We start from the raw sequence: 13,907 nt of genomic DNA, 5'->3' as shown, positions 1-13,907 counted from the left end.
CCGAGTAATTCCTTTTTACAATCTATGTCCCGAACGCTCCGCTTTTCTAAAAAGCATATGAGCGAATCGTACGTCGCTTGTCTCTCCATACCTTCGTCAGCGCTGTCGCAGCCTTTGCGAGACTTCGGCGACGCGTGGCCGGCGGGACCCTCTGTAGGTGCTCCCGGGCGCAGGGACTGTGCCCTTCCGCCTCCTGCGCTGCTTTCAGGACCGGTACCCGAATCTCCGTCGAACCGTGGCTCGCAGGTTCAGCCCTCTCTAGGGTCCCTGTTCGGGCGCCATTTGTTGTGACGGAGGGAAGACACAGTCACTCAATATGAGTGATCAGCAGACTTCGTTTATTGTCTCTTACAGTCACCTTTTATGCCTTCTTATAATTAGCTCATACATATTACAAAAGTTAAGCTCATTATTGGTTAGTTGCCTAAATACCAAGCCCACCCCTAGTTTCTCTTCTGTAGTTTTCTGTTCCCACCTGCAACATTCTTTTCCCACCAAAATCTTCCTGTTATTGTGTAACAAGGACAGCCAAAGACAGTGTATTTTGCTTTACTTCAGCTAAGCTGAGAGCGATGTGCATTTTTGTCCAGCCAGCTGGACTATGTCTATGAGACCTTTTTCAGCTAGCCACTTATCCACAGGTCTCCGTCAGGCAGACACTTCAGTATTGATATTCATCCAGAAGTCTGCAGAAATGACCTCATGTTCAGTTAGTAGCATCGCGTTTGAAAAGGCTGAGCAGATTTATTCCTGGCAAATTCAGGAGGTTCTAAGCAACCTGTCCTGAAGGATTTTGCCAAAGTTCTGATGCTTTCCACTTCAGCTGATGTGCTAAAGGTGAAATATTTTGCTGAAGTCTGCAGCTGAATCGGTCATTTCTTTTTTTCTGCAGCGTAATGAAGAGTTAATGAAGGAGCGAAAAGACCTGAAACAGGAGCTGTACAAACAAAGGTAAGTCCATTTGCTGCTTGTTACTGCAGAGTCACTGCTCTTCCCGGTAGAGCCACAAAACATCACAAGGGGCATGCACCACAGGTGGTGACTTGGGAGGCTGGATATTCAGCTTAAAAAAAGTGACTGGATGTGATGTTTCTGTGATTCTAACTGTTACGACTAGCTGGATTGTAAATTTATGACATGTACTTGCCCAGACCCATAGTACATACAGTGATGCTGCTTTAATCTTGGTTTGTTTCAGCAAAAGCAGTGAGGAAATGAAGGTGCAGAATTCAGAGCTGTCACAGAAGATTCGCTGCATGGTTTCCGAGGACTCAGCCTTGCAGTTATATATAAAGGATTTGCATGAGGAACTGGACATGGCTGAACGGAGGATCCACCAGGTGCCCATACTGCTTCCAGGCTGTGAGGGTAGATCACACTGACCGTTGTAAGACTTTGCTTCTGAGAGTGGGGGCAAGGCTTAACCCTTGTTCGGAAAGGAAGGCACAAAACCTCATCAAGGCATCCTCTTGGTCAAAGGCCTTCAGCGAGGCCTCTGAGGAACAGAAGGTCTGTTTGAAGGAGCTGGAGCAGTAGACTGAAAGCTGTTGTGACGCTGGTCTGCGAAAAGAATGTTGTACAATATGAGAGGGTGACTGAACATACAGCGCGTGACAATACGAAGACTTTTCCTGCTTTGTATCTGTTTGGCATTTTGGTTACGCAGCTGTCTCGTGGTCTCACTGAGAAGCCAGTTGAATAGGGGTGGTGTTTGTACCCACCCTTGCAGAAGGTGAATTGGACAATGGTAACTCGAAGGTCAGCTGGGGAAAGTTAAGAGAAGCAGCCAGTTAGGAAGGGAATTCAGGAAGCCAGCTGTTAGCAGTTCAGAGAGCAAGCTGGTGTGAACCTGAGCCTGTGAGGGAAGAAACTGCTCTTTTGTTTATTTTTGGGTTTGGGTTTTTTTTCCTCCCCAGTCAGTGGCTTAAGTTACCCTTGAAATAAAGGCAGCTGCTCCTCTTCTGGGAAAAGTACTGTGTGCCAACTGACATGCTCCAGACACTGGCTTTAAATTCCTGACGTGTTTGACAACTTTTAAAATCACAAGCTTTTAGACCATCTGATCTGGCTGTGTAATACAGACTCTGGAAATGCACAAAGTTTCTGAGCCAGATTTTTAGATTAAGAAAATAGGTTTTAATCAAACAAGTCGTAAATACAAAATTGGTAGGGAGGAGCTGTCTAGCTTAGCCTGTTTTACAGGGCTAAAATCTAAGCTTTTTGATTTTAATCTCCTTCCCCCCTCCTCTTTTTTTTTTTTCTTCATTGAACATCACCATGAGTTGGAGCACTTTAAGGTTGCCACATGGATCAGGTGGCAGGTTACTATCAGGGGAAAGGCTATGCAGAAGTGGCGTGTTAACATTTTGCCATGACTTTTTGATTTTTCTTGGCAGTTGTCAAATCAGGCAGGGAGTCTGGATGCAAAGCAGCAGTTGCAGGTGGCACTGGAGGAGAAGGCAGGCCTGGAAACCCGGGTTGCTCAGGGGTTGTACGGAATGACATCCAGATCTTCATGTCTGTAAAGAAACTTGTGTGGCAGAAGAATGCAGCCTGAGATTTGTGTTAACACTGGTTTCTTCAGGCTTTATCCCTGAAGCGGTCACTGCCAAAATTATTTAGCCAATACGATTTTCTTTGTGTTTTATTTTGTTTTGAACAGCTCTCAGGGTCAGTTTTCAAGCTCCAGGCAGAAAGAGATCACTATGCGGAGAAACTGAAGGAGGTGCAGAGAATGTGGCAGCAGTAGGTGCAGCAGTTCTCTGAGCAGGTAACACCAGGGGCAGCGTCACAGCTGCTCTAGACAAACACAGGCAGGAGTGAATGCACCATGAACGTTGTTTTAACCTTCATGGTGTGGCCTTGCAGGTCCGTGCAATGGCAGACGAGGAGGCGGAGGAGCACATGGCCTGAGGAGACGATGACGTGGACTCCCGAGTTCAACCAGAAGACCTTTTATTAGTCCAGAACCCACGCTTATAATATCCTCGTTTGCTGTTCCCGCGCCCCATTCTAAATTATCATTGGTTAATCAATGCTGTTCACACACGTCTTGGCTACATATAATTGGTTAATTACTAAGCTGCAAATGCACTGAACTTCTTGCCTTTTTTTTCCTCTCTTCCTTCTTATCTCTGTGGGTTTCATGTTCTCAGCCAGCCGCTGAGATGTGGCATCGCGCATCCGCTCTGGCCTTGCTTCATACCCCGTCTTCCTTCCAGGCGTTCAGCCAACCTTATCGTACTTTCTCTCTTCTTTAGCCTTCAAGGCCCTTCACAGGCATCGTGGCCTCCAGCACTGGCCATAAAGCTCTCTACACTTCCCCCGTCTTTATTTTGAACAGAAACAACATTAGAGGTTAAACTACTTTTGAATCATAGGTCTTACACAGTTCGGCATACAGGGAATAATGGTCAATATAACTACAATTACCAATAACAATATTGCTCCGTGTGTTGTAAACTCCTGCAACCGTCTGGTGGTTCCCCGAGACTTGAAAAGATTCCGCAACCAATCTCCCAATAGTTCCTGCCGTAAGCCCTGTGACATGTCCTTCAGTTTTTGTAACTGACTGTGAATCGACGCGGAACAGCCCGGAAGGTTCGTACAACACATTCCTTAGCGCTGTGCACTGTAGGCTACTGCAGAGGAACGAAGCTGGGTTAATCAGCACTGACAATGTACAGCTGTGGGCTGGCTTCAGGGGCGGTGGGTTGGCTGGTGTAGACAAGGTGCAGCTGTGGCTGGTTCTGTGAAGCGGTTGGGCAGCCGAGGAAGAAGCAGAGAGGGTGAGCGTGCCCTGGATGAGGCGAGACTAGAAGGCAGCAGAGGGACTGCCATGGAGAGTGTGATGGTAAAAGACCTGGCTGCAGCTGGCTCCTTTGGAGAGTGCTGCGACAGGCCACTCTCTGCTGTTCACTTGCCTTCTACAGGTGAGATCACATCCCTCCTTTCTTTCTGTCTCATGCTGGTTTCTTCTCGTGCTCCTTCAAAGTTATGTGACTCTTTGCTGCAGGTTCTCAGCTGCACGTTATCAATGTCAAACAACCCACTGTCTCTGTTCTCTACAATTCACCCCTGTTTGTGGTTTTTGGTTTTGTTTCTTTGTTGGTTTTTATTTTGTAAAAGGTTGCTTTACCATGTTACGGAGTTGTCATCTCTTTTTCTTTTGTTTTCTTTCTCACTACTTAATTACCGATTTTGGCCGCCTTTTATGTGTACGTTTGTACATTTCAGTCGGGTTCACAAAATGTTAAACTTGTTATCGGTGCATTTCATGCAGAGGTCAACATACAGGTTTATGATTATTTAGAAGAACGTGCAATAAGCTATGGAAGTGTTATGAAAATATTTTTCAGGAACTTCTAATCCTGAGCATGAGAAATTGTGTTTAACTTGTAAATTCTATATATAAGCTGTTAAGGAACATTTTCTATCCTAACGTGAAAAGATAAAACCTACTTAAAAGCTCTTGAAATCTTGCCCTTGGGTGAGTGTTCCGCTGTGCCTCCATTCTAAGGCATGGAAGTGGAAATTGTGTAGGGCAAAGTTTTACTTTAAATAACTGCTCAACTGTTACTGCTGCTTTTCAAAGAACCTGAAAGCATACAGTGAAGACTTGGAACTAAACAAACAGCTGAATGGACACCTCTAGATTGTTACTGGAATTAAATGCAGAAGTTAACTATAAAAGTTTCTCAAAATGTTCTGGTTGCTTTGTGTTGGTTGTTTATATAGAGATAGATAGATAAAACTATACACAAACAGGGAAATAAAAAATGCTTAAAAAAATAGGGAAAGATAATAGTATACGGTATTTATAGCTTAGGCACCTTTTTTAAAAAAAAAAAAAATTGTAGAGAAACTATTACGTGAACATGCAGTACATCCACAACTCTGAATTCATACCGGTTTTGTAGTGTGATATAGTCCTGTATGAACCATAAATCAACTACGTGTTAAATCACTCTTCTCCATCGCTGTTGTCACGATCTTTGAGCTTCGTAGCAATGCCTAGGTCACAATCCTTTAGCTTAGGGAACTTCACCAGGTGAAAATGCAAACATCTATTTCTAACACAAATTTGCAGAATGCAGTTTAGCCACAAGAGACTTGATGGAGAGATATTGTGTTGTATGGTGTATAACCTATGAGAAGTGGGAAAATGGTGTTCCTGAAAGAAAACGCTTCTCTAGGTCGTTACTTTGGAACGGGTTTTGCACCTGCTATACTGCAAGAATCCCCTAAGCAGTGATGTATCTTTGTGGACTTTGAGATATCTGTGTGATTAGGTTTAAACTTAACACGCAACCTGATTTCAAGTACAACTCTAGGCACAAGCGTGGGAAAGAGCATGCTGTCAGGACACAATCTTTCTCGCTTACAAGGTATCAAAGGGTATGTTACTCAAGTTAAAGTCTAACTTCTACGACAACTTCATTTCCACCAAAGGAGCTGCAGTTAAGTACGCAAACTACTGCAGCTCAACTGAAGTTTCCCCGCTGCAACAGAGTACAGAATGCTTTTCCCACCGGCCTTAAAGGTTGTGGTGGTGGGGATGAAGGTGTGACAGATACTTCTAACCCAAAACAAATGTTCAGCTGTGTTAAATTCACCTGTACACAAAGAACACGTTATTCCTTCTGAGGCAACAGCTGAGGATTTGAACAGTCTCTTTTCACCTTGAGCTGTTCCCAGTTTAGAGGTTATGAAAAAAAAGAAATAACTCAAAAGGTATTCTGTCAATATGCTGATGCAGTTGCATGCTAAATTCTGGTCACACTGAAATAGAGCTATGTTCTAGCATTCATATATAGGTAGCACTCCATTACAGCTTATGAACAAAATTCAGAAGTTCATCTTATCTCACATTTCTTGGAATTCGATCAGGTTGCAGTCTTACTAAAGTCACTGTGTTTTTTTGGTTTGGTTTGGTTTTGTTTTTTAATGCAGCCAGAGACACTTGACCGTAACAGAGAAGCCCGTATTTACATCTCTGAGCCCGGACACAAACCACAGCTGCACGTACCACCAGGCTCAGGGCAGAGCTCATTCACGCAGTTACATAGCTATGTACCGCTACACGCATGCAGACACCTATTTGCAAAAGTACTATGAATCCCCCCTTCCCGCACGGCTTTGCTTAACCCTTTAACAGCCTCGTATTGCACAGGCTGCCACTCTGCAGGTTGATTTGGCTGACAAAATCGTGAACGTGCCATGGCGCCTCCCAAATGCCCTCGCTTAAGCGCTTCCCGCCTGCATTGCTGCCACCGATCCCGCAGACCCCCTTTCACCCTCCCCGAACATACAGCCAGTGCATCAGGGGGAGGAGGAAAAAGGTCTAGCTCCTCTTCCGGGTCTATAGGACCTGGGTCCAAAGGTTTATCGGTGTCAATGGAATCATTGTCCGAGTTGTCCTGTTCCCACGCTCGGTCCTGTGCTGTGAGGGTCGCTGCAATCAGTGACAGGAGCTTTGGGGGCAGAGGAGGTGTGGAGGGAATCGCCATCGCTGGCGGTGTGTTGAGAAGAGCCGCGCTGTCGGGGGGATTTACAGCCTCCCCTGGTTTAGCACCGTTAGTAGAATCAGCCCACACTCTGCGGAAGAGGAGTCAGAATTTGCCACCAAGGCGCTAAACACATGCCTTTAGACCTGCTATCTCTCTCTGGTTTTGTTGGGCAATTAGATCCTGGTGGTTTTTGCCAGAGAGATCTGCAAAAGATTTACTTCTTTCATCTGTCTCTCAGAGGAAGAAAAGTTGAAACAAGATTAGTGATTGTGTTTAAAAAAAAAAAAAGGGTGGGGGTTGGGGGAGTATTCCACCCATCATAGCTGTTTGCAGGTGATTTTATTTTTCCTGAAGTAAGTTAGATTTTGCTTTTTTTTCCTAAACCGTATTTTCATTGACCTGGTGAGCATTATGCCCTCAAGTATAGTATCTGCATCTGTTTGTTAACCGTGCTGCATGGCTGTCCTTTTCTGTGTTACCGTAGTTCCTGTCTCTAATCTGCATGTATTTCCTCTTCTTTTTAAAGCGTCCTTTGTGGGCCTGACACTCTTTTGGTTCATTGGGTGTCTGTGATGGAGCCCTATGCTTTCCCACAAGACAAGTAATAAATCATGATATCCAGTGCCGTAGGGACTTCCATAAAACAGTGTTACCTTTTAACTGGTACTGGGTTGTTTTCTTACTGGGTGCAATGCCTCTGTGGATATCCGTATGTGTTATTACTGCTTTTTAAAATGTTTTTTTAGACTATTGTTAACCACTTTTGAAGGCTGGAGTGGAAAGTAAGTGGAAACATATTCTGGTGTACCCTGGTTACTTTAAACTGAAATTGTGGGGTGTGGAGGGCAGGATTCAGAGCATTTATTGCAGACAAAAATGTAATCAGGCGAGTTTGGTCAGGCTGCCAAGCCCCAAGCAAGCTGGGTTAGGGATGGCAGTCCTGGTGGTGCTGCAGGATAAGCATCACCTCCCTAGTGTGAAGCCCAGGAGTTTGCAGCTATTTTGCAGAGCTGTTCACCTGACTCTTCTGGGAACAGTGAATCTGTTCAGAGCATTTCTGGGAGCCGACAGGTGACCATTATTTCAGAATTTTTTGTGGCTCACCTTGAGAAGGGAAGTATTGTGTGTGTATGTGTATTATAGATACAGGCATATCTGCATACACACTGTTTCTGAAGCAATGTTTGCACAGGCTGCATTAGGTGGAAAAACAATTAACCGCAGTGTTTGCTGTGAGCAGGTAAGTACAATAGGAAACTTTATCACTCAGGATTTTAGTTGTGTATCCCAGTAAGTGGACCATGTTGTGGAGTTAATTTAGTTCATTAGTTTTAATGTTTTGCTATATTTCCACTGAGGAGAATGTGTATCTGCAGGCATGTGACTTCCCTGAAAACCTGCTTCTACTTGGAATATGTTTCCACCTGGAGCAAGTGTACGTGCTGCAGGTCATTCTCCAGATTTAAATCTCCTATTATTTTTTATTTTTAAGACATGGGGGGTGGGCGGTGGGGTGGGGAGTGTAGATAAAGTTGGCCACTGTTCAGATGACTGCATATGCTTCTGAAAAGCTCTTCTTAGCTGCTAGCATATTTGAGGTGAAATCCTTAATTTTTTGAGGTCAGAGGGGAATTACGCCAAAGGCTTTTGGGAGAGTCATGATTCAGGGGGCTGCAAAGAATGGCTTGCCACAGCCGACTTGTAATTCTTGTCAGCATATCAGCAAAAAGGGTCTTAGATCTCATGCCACTGTTTCAGAGATGGAGCTCCTAAGTGACATGCTATGGAAATCCTTGCCCAGAAGCTGAAGGGTGGATTCTCTTTGTAGTTTACTCACAGATCTTGCTGATAAGCACCCACTGGTTTCTAAAAATAAGTGACCTTAAGTTGTGCTGAGCAGGTCCTGCCTGAGTAGGGGACCCCAAATTTCATCTTGTCATGTACAATACTACACTTTCCATTTTGACTGTTTAATATATATCATGCTTTTATAGAAGTATGTGTGTATATATATATATGTGTATATATATAAATGATATATATATGTATGTGTCATGGGCAGTTGCTGTTTATGGCAGAGACTCAAAGGAGCTGTGATGTCAAAAACACCAAGAAAAATCACAATTATTTTTTCAAAGATCTACAGTTTAGCCATACTACTTGCTGGAGATGGCTAGTCTTCAAGGTCGGGGTAATTTCTTGAAAAATTAACTCTAAATTCTTGGCATTTGATGATGTAAAGCAAGTGGTTTAAATAACAAATACGTGACGCCCTAGATTTTTATACAGTTATTTGAATGACAGGCTGTAATACTTAGGGAGAAAGTCTTTTCTTTTGCCTGCCTATCTTTTTTCTCTGGACAGTTCTTCAGGTTTCACACACTTCTCCTTTCCAGACAACACAAACTTAAAAACAGATTTACTACTCTGGCAAACAAGTCCATAAACAGCACAAAGTAATCCTCACTCTGCTGTTCATAATTTCTTTAACAATGCAAATACTTCTACAAGAGCTTTCATGTTCTCCTTCCTAGGCTCTCCAGGGAACTGAAATTCTAACTTTGAGGAGGGGTTACTCAGTAGGAATCTATTATTTGTAGTCACTATGCTCCTTAGCAAAACTCCAAATACATCCAACTTGTCCGATTTGGGTCAGCCATAAAATAATTTCTAATTTCCGAACCTGCTAAGTGAACTGTATCTCTTCCCGACTTTGGAGGGGTTTGGGGGTATTTTTGTTTTGGTGGTTTGTTTTGGGTTTTGTTTTGTTTGTGTCATTGTTTGCTTTTTTGGTTTCCCCATATTTTTTTTTCTCCTGTGGTGAGATAGATGTCAGCCTGGCCTCTATGGCATTCAGCCAGCCTCCATGGCAGACAATCTCTAACTTTTGAGGATGCATTTGGGTTTCAGTCTCCGCCAGCTTATCCTTGTCCTGCTTCCTGTAGCTCACGGTTGATGCTTCCCAGTTTACAGCGATACAAATGATGGAGAGAAGCATGTCCTCAGCGTTTGGGCAGTGTCCATCTGGGGACACCACTAATCCTAATGAAGCCCATTTTGATTAGATACCTAAAAAATCTCTGCTGGTAACAGAAAAGTTATTCCAGATCAGCATTATTTTAGCAAGGCTAAGAATTTAAGTTATTGTTTTAGATGGAAATGATACTAAAGTGCAATATCAAATGAACTTATGATTTAATATGAAATCTGAAAATGGTAAACAGATTCTTTTTCCTTAGTTTATCTTAGGCTAACCCCTTGATACTCGTTTATCTAGCTGCCTCTATGATGATACCTACTATGGTGGTTTATAAAAGTTTTTTTACCGGTGATCATAAAATTAATCTTACTAATGGCTAAAATAAAAAGCTACAGTAGAGTAGTTTAAAAATGGGGTGAGTTTTGTTGTTACTCAGATTCTGCTGGCCTCACCACAATTTGTGCTGCATTATATTTGAGATTTCAAGGTTGTTTGTTAGAGTTCACTGGTTTTTTGGGTCTTTTGGGGGGGGTTAATTGGTTTTTGTTCTTTTGTTTGGGAAACAGTTAAGTATCTATTGTAACAGCAATAACTTTGAGTGCGGTAGGTAATAAATGGTGTGGTTTTCCATATTGAAGGCCCCAGTCTGATTTGCAGTGTGAATTTGTAAAAAGGACTGGTCCACCTGGCACAGCACCTAAAGCTTCCTTTATCGAGAACATGAGCATCTCAGTGTTATGGACCAGTATCTGAAACCCTGATATTTTAAGTGACGCCACTGTTAGGCTGGAGGGCAAGTTTAGCATAACGGTTGGTTATACATCTTATGCACTGCAGTACAGGGCTTTAACCATGGACTCTTTCTGTATCTGTGCACCATTTTTCTACACTGGAAAGTTAATTCACATGAAGGAAGCCTGTGAATTTAAAGAGCAGTCATATCCAAGTATCTTCTTGTGCGTGCCTTTCATTACAAATGAGGTGGTACACTGCAAAGGAAAAGATACTTGGGAATAGCTTTTTCCCATGATGGAGCCTAAATATTAATGTACTTGCATTCAACCTTTCTGTTGGAGACAGCGTTTCATTTGTCTGTTGTTCTCAACTGATTGCTTCTGCTTCAATTAAAATCATTTAAGTGACGTTCAGGTCAGGCTGGGATTGTACTTCTGACCTCTGATTTGAAGGTAGGTTGGCCCTGTGTTTTTGGAAAGCACTTAAATGCAGTTTCCTTTCCTGCCACCTAAAAACCTTTTCCTTCCTTTCTATGACCTTAGCAAACCTGTTCTGAGCTGATTCAGCTCTACCGGTCCAGCAGAATCTCTCTTTCTCTCTCCTCTGCCTCCCCCACCCCACCCCCACCCCCAGTTTAGTTTCTTGGTGGACTGCTAAGTTGACATTCTTCATGAAGGGATGCAGTGAGCATCAGAACTGAGTGCAGGTCCAGCAGCTGAACCATGGCTGGAGATAGGAGGGCTTGGCTGGGTGAGAAGCAGGACCTACTTTCTCTTCAACAACAGTGGACCTGGTATGTCAGCTTACCCTGAACCGCTGCCTCTTTAGCAGCATGGAGGCTGGCCCTCGGTGATGCCTTGCCTTGCAGTATGCTGTAATGGTGTAAATATTAGCAGCAGAGGCATTTACTGCTGTAAGTGGGATATTTGTGAAGAGGAGAGCTTGTCAAAAGAAACATTAGTTGCAATTCTCAGCACTCACTGATGAGGCAACGGCCGGTGAGTCCCAAAAGTTGGGAGTGGAGAACCAGAAAGAAACTGCAGTACTGCTGTTGCACTGCTTTCTCCTGCAGGTCTGGTTCGGTTCAATGCCACGTCTCCCTGAGGCAGTCTGCCACCTTGCCTCTCTCTCTTTACATGTCCTCAGTCACTTCCTACTGTCAGACTCCTCCATTCGTAGTTCCCATCTAGTTTCTGTGGTCTTGCTCTTTTATCACTTCATGTCCTTTCCTCATAAGGCCTCACAAAGACCCGTTTCCCTTGTGAATGCCCATCCTTAGGTGCAAGTGCATCGAATTCACTGTTCTCCCCTCTTTCTGGTGATCTTCCACCAGTCCTCTTTGCCCATTATTTGTGGATTTATTTTCTCTTTTCACCTATAGGAAGAGCTAATGTAATACTTAGGGAGTTTAAGAGAATCTAATATTTTTACTAATGAGAATAGCTTCTCCATACTTTGATCTGGGTTTTGGAAGAGTGAGGGGAGAGAAGAAGGGCATTTACTAGCTGGGCATAGGAAGAAGATGAGGAATATCAGTGGTACGAAGTATGAGCAGCAGAAGTGCCCAAGGATGTAGCTGTCTGGTGCTTAGTTCTCTGGCTGCTGTTCCTGGGCTTCTTGGACATCCAGTGGGTGCTAGAAAGGGAGAGTTGTTTCTGCATCACCCTCTAGGGTGTCTAGAAACGTGGAAGGAAGAGATCTTCCATGGAAATAAAAGGTATTTTCCAGAAGGCTGGTACCTAGGGGCTGAGGCTCGCTTCAAAGACGTGCTGTTTGGGACTTGGCTAGGCTTTTCATTGTGCTCCTGTTTGCATCCTCGGCTGTATTGCCTTGGAAAATGTTTTCTGTGTGTAGGTTTGGCAACCCCTATAGAAAACTCTCTCTATGTTTACTACACCCTTCTCCTGTGTCTCCTCTTCATTGTGGAGGAGGGTGTCAGATGTAAACATGGTGACAAACATCTATTGTATTTTCAGTCACATAACCTGAGAGCAAATCCCTAGCAAGCGTCACTTGAGTGTTATGATGGAGGTATATTGAGCAGTTTATGGAACCATAAGATAGTTGACCTCAGCCTCCACCTAAAATGCACATGGAAGTGTGTGAGAGTGTTTTTAGCTTTTCTTTTGTTGCCATGGCGGGGGTGTTGCACAGCATGTGTTTCTCTTCTGTCTTTTTGGTATACTCCATCCCACCATGTAGAAGGATGCTCTTGCAGTTTGTGAAGTCTGTTCGTAGGTGGGTGTTTATTGGGTAAGGGGAATCACTGCTGGTGGAGGTCCCTGAAGGAAAGTCACAGGGTTGGTGGTTTTTTTTTTAATATCTTCTATAAAATAGGAATCCAAGGTAGCCTGGGGGGGATGTGGGTATTTGATTCTCATGGGGAAACCCAGGCTGAGGCCACACTCGTCTCTCGGAGGATTATATCTAGTTCTCTTTTTCCTTTCTCTAGCAGATTTTGGAGTCCCTAATGGAGGAGATCAGATAATATCCCCATTTTTATCACTGAGAAAGCAATCATCTGAGTCACAGAGGGAGAGGCAGGAGTGGAGAGTAGCACTGTCGAGCTCCACCTTTGCATTGCTGATGGCTCCAGCCGTTTGGCCACGCTGGCTGCCTTCAGTCTTCATTTCTTCCCCAGGGGAGCTGGATGTGAACTGTTCCAAATATTTGCTGCAATGCCTTGGCACTAGCCACTGTCTGTAGGATGCACCTTTAACCCTTCTGCAGGCTGAGAGTAGAAGAAAACTGTTCCCTAGAAAAGACACAGTGTTGTATCCTGTTTAATTTGTTGTCAGCGTATGTAGAGAAAATTGGGTGGGAGAGAATAGTATTTCCATACTCGTATACCAATCCCAAGTTTGCAGAGAACTTTGGACCAATGAGGATTTTAAGCTGTTCGGTACTGGATTGATATTTGTGAGCAGTGAAAATACTGGGGAATGGGAGTATTGTGCATTGGACAAATGTCTGTTCTCACGATCTTTAACCCGAGTTTTTGTTTGCTACTAATAATGACGAGATCAGAGGCCAGGTATAACTTGATTAAGGAAAAGGGAGACAGAGAAGAAGCACTGAGCTGTGCTTGCACGTGTGGTGGGTTGACCTTGGCTGGACGCCAGGTGCCCACCAAGCTGCTCTATCACTCCTCAGCAGAATAGGGGGGAGAAAATAAGATGAAAAAAATTGTGGGTCAAGGTAACTGCAGTTCAGTGGAAGCAACAGCAAAAGTTATGTGTATGGAAGGTAAGGAAACCAAAAGATAATATTCTCTACTTCCCATCAGCAGGTGATGTTCAGCCACCTCCCGGGAAGCAGGGCTTCGGTACGCGTAGCGGTTGCTCAGGAAGGCAAACACTGTAAATAACAAATACTCCCCCTTCCTCCTCCTTTCTCTTAGCTTTTAAATCTGAGCAGGTATCATATGGTGTGGGATATCCCTTTGGTCACTTTGGGTCAGCTGTCCTGGCTGCGTCCCCTCCCAAGATCTTGCCCACCCCCAGCCTACTGGTGGTGGGGAGGTTGGAGAGCCAGCCTTGATGCTGTGTGAGCGCTGCTCAGCAGCAGCCGAAACACCAGTGTGTTATCACCACCTTTCCAGCTACCAACACAAGCACAGCGCTGGGAAGGCTGCTGTGGGGCTCAGCCAGGCCCGATACAGCATGCTGCAAATGAATGCATTA

At 44.1% G+C, this 13,907-nt stretch overlaps 1 protein-coding gene across 11 annotated transcripts in view; it reads left to right on the top strand.

Moving 5' to 3' along the window:
• LOC129736820 (golgin subfamily A member 2-like) overlaps positions 1–13,907 on the top strand; it is a 430,355-nt gene that overhangs the window by 34,527 nt on the left and 381,921 nt on the right. For 10 of the 11 annotated variants that reach the window (XM_055720950.1, XM_055720940.1, XM_055720947.1 and 7 more), the window contains 2 exons: positions 893–951; positions 1,199–1,340. In XM_055720950.1, the coding sequence (XP_055576925.1) occupies positions 893–951; positions 1,199–1,340 (201 nt within the window). The remainder of the gene's footprint in view (positions 1–892; positions 952–1,198; positions 1,341–13,907) is intronic. The other variant, XM_055720948.1, reaches the window with a different exon arrangement.

This window comes from Falco cherrug, chromosome 9 (genome assembly GCF_023634085.1).
Source record: "Falco cherrug isolate bFalChe1 chromosome 9, bFalChe1.pri, whole genome shotgun sequence".
In the NCBI taxonomy this organism is placed as follows: Eukaryota; Metazoa; Chordata; class Aves; order Falconiformes; family Falconidae; genus Falco; species Falco cherrug.
The sequence above is the reverse complement of the archived record's forward strand: the minus strand, read 5'-3'. Positions and strand labels throughout refer to the sequence as shown.